At 40.9% G+C, this 6,266-nt stretch overlaps 3 protein-coding genes across 3 annotated transcripts; 1 reads left to right on the top strand and 2 right to left on the bottom strand.

Annotated features, from left to right (window-relative positions):
* Positions 1-718: 718 nt before the first annotated feature.
* K450DRAFT_264010 (uncharacterized protein) lies at positions 719-1,739 on the bottom strand. Its single transcript, XM_051592738.1, has 5 exons — positions 1,544-1,739; positions 1,393-1,466; positions 1,280-1,307; positions 1,059-1,186; positions 719-977 (listed from the first exon to the last, which is right to left on the bottom strand). The coding sequence occupies exons 1-5, from the start codon at positions 1,704-1,706 to the stop codon at positions 768-770; spliced, it is 603 nt and encodes a 200-aa protein (XP_051439951.1). The 5' UTR covers positions 1,707-1,739; the 3' UTR covers positions 719-767.
* A 117-nt stretch (positions 1,740-1,856) lies between these two features.
* On the top strand, positions 1,857-3,364 carry K450DRAFT_264006 (uncharacterized protein). Its single transcript, XM_051592737.1, has 7 exons — positions 1,857-2,026; positions 2,230-2,356; positions 2,432-2,556; positions 2,648-2,770; positions 2,845-2,958; positions 3,030-3,092; positions 3,190-3,364. The coding sequence occupies exons 1-7, from the start codon at positions 1,928-1,930 to the stop codon at positions 3,286-3,288; spliced, it is 750 nt and encodes a 249-aa protein (XP_051439950.1). The 5' UTR covers positions 1,857-1,927; the 3' UTR covers positions 3,289-3,364.
* Positions 3,365-3,702: 338 nt separating this feature from the next.
* On the bottom strand, positions 3,703-4,790 carry K450DRAFT_154599 (uncharacterized protein; the record flags this gene model as incomplete). The annotated part of the gene is made up of 2 exons (XM_051583963.1): positions 3,703-4,514; positions 4,580-4,790. Coding segments are annotated over 2 exons (1,023 nt in total), but the record flags the coding sequence as incomplete, so codon positions are not given.
* Between the last annotated feature and the right edge of the window lie 1,476 nt (positions 4,791-6,266).

Raw genomic sequence — 6,266 nt, 5'->3', positions numbered from 1 at the left:
ATGATATATGTTCAAGATCAGCGGGACTGATTCCTCCAACCTAGACTATCTCATGATTTTATGAAATTGCTATTGGCAAATAAGCAGTCAGCTCATATTGTGGTAGGCAGAGGTGCATATTCGAAGAAAACAATCGTATATTGGAAGATATCCGTTTTAATTTTTTGGCAGAGTTGAACATTTTGATACGAAGCTAAACTTATATGATGTCAGCGCAAATTATTTCTAAAAGGACTGTAGATCAGAAAAATGCACTAATGTTTTCCTTCCTATCTCTATATTTTTTTTTCTCGTTTTCTAGCAGCTTTTCCTTTTTTTTTCCTTTTAAAAAAAACCGCTTTTACTTGGTGAGTGTGGTCCATTCTTCAGTTGACAAGCCCAAGTTGTCAACACCAAACTTATCCCCTGCTCGGATGGCCTCTGATGCCAATTTGGGGGGAACAAAGAGACTTGCTTGATCCACAAGTGTATAAGCAGATCGTAGTGTCTGAAAGGGAGGAGGTGTCAATCGAAGGTGTTAATTTCACCCCCATATGATGAGTTAGACTTACCTTTTCTGCCAAATCTTCATCCTCGTCTTCAATGGATTTGCTGAGTACCTTGGCAAAGGCATCTGGTATGTCTTGTGATGCCAATAGTTTTGCCACTGAAGGGTCTTCCAGCATTAATGTGTTGTATAAGAAGATGGTTTTGCGCAGAGTAGAGGAATCTAGTGACCGCGAATAGAAACAGTACCATGAGTATCTTCGTACGCTATCATATGCATACTACGAACATGCTTTTAGCTTACCTTGGGAGTTCCTAACAATGTCAGCCAAAGCGTCGAAACCACCTTTTTCTTGAAATTGAGCGAGTCCCTCTGGGAAATGCTTGATCAACCCAGAAACTGCATATTGAGCCTTGGCTCTGACTTCCTTGTCTTCAGCACTGTTGCTCAAAAGGTTCAATAGAGGCTCCAAGCCATTGTTATCCAAGAGCTAGAGAAACATTGTGTTTAGAACTGCGACCACCTCATAATTACAATTGGTATTAACACATTATGTCTCCTAAATACATACCGCCTGCTGTGCTTTAGGGTTATTCTGAACCGCGGTACCGCAAACCCAGGCAACACCTTTTCTGATCTCTGCGTTTTCATTGTTCAATTGAGCGATGATGGCTGGCCACAACTTCATGTTTTCGAGGTCTAACAAGAGGAAAATCCTGTCAGTATGGAGGTAGAACAAAATTTGGCTGCATGAACCATGACGCGCCCCCGTATCATAAACCGAATACATACTCATTGCGTTGTCGATACCTTCAATCAACTTTTGGCCAATGAAAGAACCATAAAGATCACTTAGTAAAACAGCCATTTGCTTGCATAATGTAAACCTTCGATAGTTCACTTACCATTTCCAAATTATCAAGAGCAATGACCTTGTTTTCAACAGTATCTTTAGGATCCGAAATACAATCAACAGCCTCTACTCGTAATAACAAAGTGTTGAGTCCAGTGTCGTGAAGTGAGTGCGCAATTAGCAATCAATTTCAATCTACTTACCCTTCATACGAGTTGCGTCGTCTTTGCCGAGAATGGCCTCTATGACCTTGGGATCAAACTTGGAAGGATCAGGCTTCAACTCTCCTCTCTTGATAGCTTCTGCATCCTTTCGAAGTTGTTCTTGATCGGTGTTGTTGATAGCCCACTGAAGTAGCTGCTCCATGGTTGAATGTGATAGTTTGCAAAAGAAAAAAGTTGAACAGCCGCTAGATGCTTCGAGACTTTGTGACTACTCCTTTCAATTTTTCATCAACTTAATTTTTTACATCAAAATGCGTGACGTTTCGCAGATTACGTTCGTTTCTGAGGCCGACGCGTCTACTTGATACAAAAGCTCAAAGGCACTTGCTTCGGCTGCTTGGTTCCCGCAGAAACGCTCACATAATGTCCAGCTACGATCAATCTTTGACCATCTTTTCTCCTGACGGACATCTCTTCCAAGTCGAATATGCATCTGAAGCCGTCAGAAAGGGAACGTGTGCGGTAAGAATCGCCTGCTCGCTTTGACATTCTTCACCTCGGGCCCTGAATATGTTCGACAAGGAATCGTAACCGTAATGACAGCCACATGCACTCCATGCTAGTCCATTTCACTATTCCACTACTTATTCACTTGGGCTCTGGGTTGTTACACCGCCCGTTATCTTATTCTGCTTGTTTCTAACCCCCCTATTTGCTCTACCTAGGTCGGCGTGCGCGGAAAGGACGTTGTTGTTCTTGGTGTCGAAAAGAAGTCAGTGCTAAAGCTTCAAGACCCTCGCACTGTTCGCAAGGTTTGCATGCTTGACGATCATGTCTGTTTGGCTTTTGCAGGTATGGGATACGATACACAATTCTGTTCAAACCTTGGTGCATACATCTAAAGATCCTATGGTTGTTTTACATTAGGTCTTAGCGCAGATGCTCGTGTTCTTATAAAACAGGCTCGAATCGAGTGCCAGAGTCATCGCCTTACCGTTGAGGATCCTGTTTCTATTGAATACATTACCCGATTTATCGCCAAGCTTCAACAAGTAAGTAATCAACCATGCAATTGTCCTGGTCCACCAACTGCTTGTTTCCAGGCTTAGCATGAGCATGTACTTATACAAGATTTAAATATAGAGATACACACAAATGCCAGGTGTTCGCCCATTCGGCATTTCAACACTTATTGCTGGATTTGACTCGGATAACAAGCCAAAACTTTTCATGACAGAACCATCAGGCATTGATACTGCATGGAAGGTCAGTACCCACTTTCTGCATAAATGCGCCACGTTTAGTATGGGAAAGGTTGTTTAACCAGTGTATCCCTATAGGCAAACGCAATAGGAAGGAGCTCAAAAACAGTACGCGAGTTTTTAGAAAAGAATTACCAAAACGATATGGAGCAAAGAGATAGCATCAAACTTGCTATCAAGTCACTACTTGAGGTATGTTTATCAGATATTCGAAGTTTGATTTGACCTGAACATTAGGCTAAAAGAAATGTGTTCCCTTTTAGGTTGTGCAAACTGGTGCCAAGAACATTGAAATTGCTGTGATGACTGATGATAAGAAAGTCAGGGTAAGTCTGTCAATGCAGTTAATATCCATCACTGCGAGCCATCAAGCATGATTGACTCATTGAGTATTTTCTTTTGCTTCGTTTCACATCTATATAGAATTTGGAAGTTGAAGAGGTCGAGGAAATAGTAGCCGAGATTGAGAAGGAAAAGGAGGAAGAGGCCGAGAAGAAGAAGAAGCCAACATCGTCCGCCTAATCTCCGTTATTTTTTACACTTTGCAAATAAAACCCTTATGTACAGTGCCTTTATCGCATGGAATTCATCAAATGCATAAATGGGATGGATAGTGTGAGTTCATGGGTTCAGCTATGCCTGTAGGATGGATACCTGATGTGTTTGCAGCAAGACAATCCACCGTAGCAGTTCAAACGGCTTGCAGTAGCTTCCGTTAATAAGTATGGATAGCAAGCTTACCAAAGGAAAAGGCAGTACACAACAGCAAGTGATTGTGACAAGTACTATTAAGCCAAGTTGAAGTGAAGATATGTTTTCATTGAGATATTTCCAGTATAAGGGACGAAATGAGGAAAGATAATAAAAAGTTCAAAAAGAGCGATACAGCATACCTGGTAAAGTCTACAGATATATTTTTATTCTAACTTATTAAAAGATATGCTTAACGCTATTTATGGCATCCAGTACCGTCGTCTCGAGATCCGTGTACTTGACACCAAGGTCGCGAGTGATTTTGCTACCATCATACTGCTTAGGCTGATTGGCGTTTTCGTAGTTTCCAGGCTCACCTTCGACAATGATATCCTGTCGTTCAGGGAAGTTCTTGCGCAAGATATCTACTATTTCTTGGAAAGAATAAGTGCCGGCGTTCAATATGTAGCGCTGTCCGTCTGTAATATTATTCTTCTCCACGATCATAACACTTGCACGCGCAACATCAGCGACGTTTACGAAGCCAACAGGTGGAAAACTTTGATTGTAATTTTGGTTTTCGCCACTGTAGAATTGGACAATGTAAGCGGCAGTACTGGCAGCATTGACATCATCTACCGACCGAGGAGTGGGTACGATGGCACCGTAGATCCAAGATGGTAAAATGGTTGAAATCGTGAATGGGAGCTTGTTGTCCTCCTTGAACTTCCAGACAGCACGTTCGGCTTCGTTTTTGCTTGCCATGTAGGCCAAAAACACAGGGATGCTTTCGCCCTTCGCCTTCCGGTCGATCATGGATTTGATGGCTTCATCATTCCAATCCTTCTCAGTGTACACATATTTCTCTGGGACGGAGGAGTCGAGTAAACTAGCTAAGCTTGATACCACCAGTACAGACTTGACGTTCTTTCCATACTGAAGAGCAGAGTTCAGTATACTTGTCGTTCCTTTGATGGCCACATTGACAACGTCTTTCATGGGATCTTCGGATTCGACGCCAACGGGAGAAGCAACGTGTGCAATAATTTCAACATCTAGTCTCAAGAAAGCATCAGTAAAAGACTTTGTTTTGCAGCATATATCGTGAAATCTACAGTACCTTTAACCGCATCGTCAAAGGCGCCTTCTTTCGCGAGATCGCCTGAGGCATAAACTTCAAATTTGCCTGATCCGTACTTTTCGTCGAAATAATTTTTAAGATTCTCAGCTTTGGAAAGTGTTCTAGCAGAGCCAACAACGATATAGCCATCGTGGATGAATTGATCAGCAATAGCAGCACCAAGATAGCCTGTAGCTCCAGTGACAAGGACACGAGCACCAGACCGGATAGCGGAGACCATTTTATTTTATTTTTTGATGGGTTTGATTGATTGTGGATTGTATAACACAAAATAGAGAAAGTGAGAAGTCGCGTCGTCTTTTATACTTTCTTCAAACGTTCGGTGTTATAAAACAAGTCCATTATTAAAGCTCTGTTGCTTAGAAACAGCCATCATCCAGGCGCACCGGATTAGGTAATTCATGTGGGACAAGTATTCCGGAGTCCGCATAAGCTTGCAGAGGTCCGTTGCAGAAATATCTTTTTAAATGACTGCGCGATACAATCGTCTATTCTCTACAGAGGAGGGCTATGGAAGCAAAAAAAATTCACCATGGGTCTAATTGTTTCTTTCTATGTCAAGAAAACAGTTTAAAAAGCTGGTCTTTTTAGTAGTACGCTATTTTGGAGAGGTCTGGTAAGTGTGGTCATACTCGATCGTCAACTTTCACGCCACTCAAGCCATTTAGTATATTGCTCATGCTTTTCCAAAGGGAGGATATTATCTTTTGAAAGCTTGCAAATAAAAGATGTAAAGTCTAATTCTCAAAAACATTTCAACACTGCTTCTCTATATTAATCAAAAATTGTGTTTCTTTCAAGGTTGTTTGAGCTCACATTCACATTTATCATTATAACATTGCCGCTTCTTATTCCGCAGTTCCGAAGCTATCATTGTCAGTATCTCATCAACATTATTTCCCCAAGTCTCAATAGTGTCATTGTCAGGACGCTTCGGTACGCTGAAAGTTGAATCCGCCCAGATCATACAACCTTCTACGTATGTTTGTATTCTTTTGCCATGCGTTAGAAATGTCATTGTCAGCATACTCAAGTAGTGTAAAAAGTTGTTTGAAAATCAAACCGAATGGTTTTATTTTAAAGATTTTGAATGAAAGTAAGAATGAATGATTTTAGAAAGAAAGAATGAATGAGTTGAAAGAAAGAATGAATGAGTTGAAAGAAAGAAACTGAATAATAAAATTACAAGTATGAATAGAAAAGAAAGTGAATGAAATGAGATGAAAGACGCTTTGATATGCCCAATTTGATTATGGTCTTGTTGCCTTTGGTAATGGCCACAATTTGATAGTTTGCGATTGTTGATGATTGAAGTTTGTTTGAATGACTAAGACTCACAACAGTGTGTGTGATTCTTTCCATGGTAGTTGTTCTGACTCTTATCTGAGTGTTTGAATGACCGTTCCTTTTGATGGTGTGGTAGTGCGCAGAATCTTATTTGAATGTTTGAATCCCTGAGTTCCATTTGTAGGTGGTTTGTTCATAGTTCTGGTTTGAGTGTTTGAATGCGTGGAGCGCATGTTAATGGTGGTTTGATTACACTGTTTTAAGCGTTTAAGTGCTTTGATATTATAGTTGGTATTGTAAGGATTGTGTTATGGATTGATTGATTGTAAAAGACTATGGGCTGCCAGCTGACCTTGAGGTACTTTGAAGTGTGCAATAG

The sequence above is a fragment of the Umbelopsis ramanniana genome (assembly GCF_025399195.1).
Source record: "Umbelopsis ramanniana AG unplaced genomic scaffold K450scaffold_132, whole genome shotgun sequence".
Lineage (NCBI taxonomy): Eukaryota > Fungi > Mucoromycota > Umbelopsidomycetes > Umbelopsidales > Umbelopsidaceae > Umbelopsis > Umbelopsis ramanniana.
Note: the sequence above shows the minus strand (reverse complement) of the source record. Positions and strands in the feature narration are given on the sequence as shown.

What these genes read in the sequence shown, in the direction of transcription:
- K450DRAFT_264006 (XM_051592737.1), top strand. Translation starts at nt 1,928, where the DNA reads ATGTCCAGCTACGATCAATCTTTGACCATCTTTTCTCCTGACGGACAT. An exon ending in TGTCTGTTTGGCTTTTGCAG is followed by an intron (nt 2,357 to 2,431) that starts GTATGGGATACG and finishes GTTTTACATTAG; the next exon opens with GTCTTAGCGCAGATGCTCGT. An exon ending in TTATCGCCAAGCTTCAACAA is followed by an intron (nt 2,557 to 2,647) that starts GTAAGTAATCAA and finishes ATTTAAATATAG; the next exon opens with AGATACACACAAATGCCAGG.
- K450DRAFT_264010 (XM_051592738.1), bottom strand. Translation starts at nt 1,706, where the DNA reads ATGGAGCAGCTACTTCAGTGGGCTATCAACAACACCGATCAAGAACAA. An exon ending in CGACGCAACTCGTATGAAGG is followed by an intron (nt 1,467 to 1,543) that starts GTAAGTAGATTG and finishes TATTACGAGTAG; the next exon opens with AGGCTGTTGATTGTATTTCG. An exon ending in CTCTTGATAATTTGGAAATG is followed by an intron (nt 1,308 to 1,392) that starts GTAAGTGAACTA and finishes ATTGGCCAAAAG; the next exon opens with TTGATTGAAGGTATCGACAA.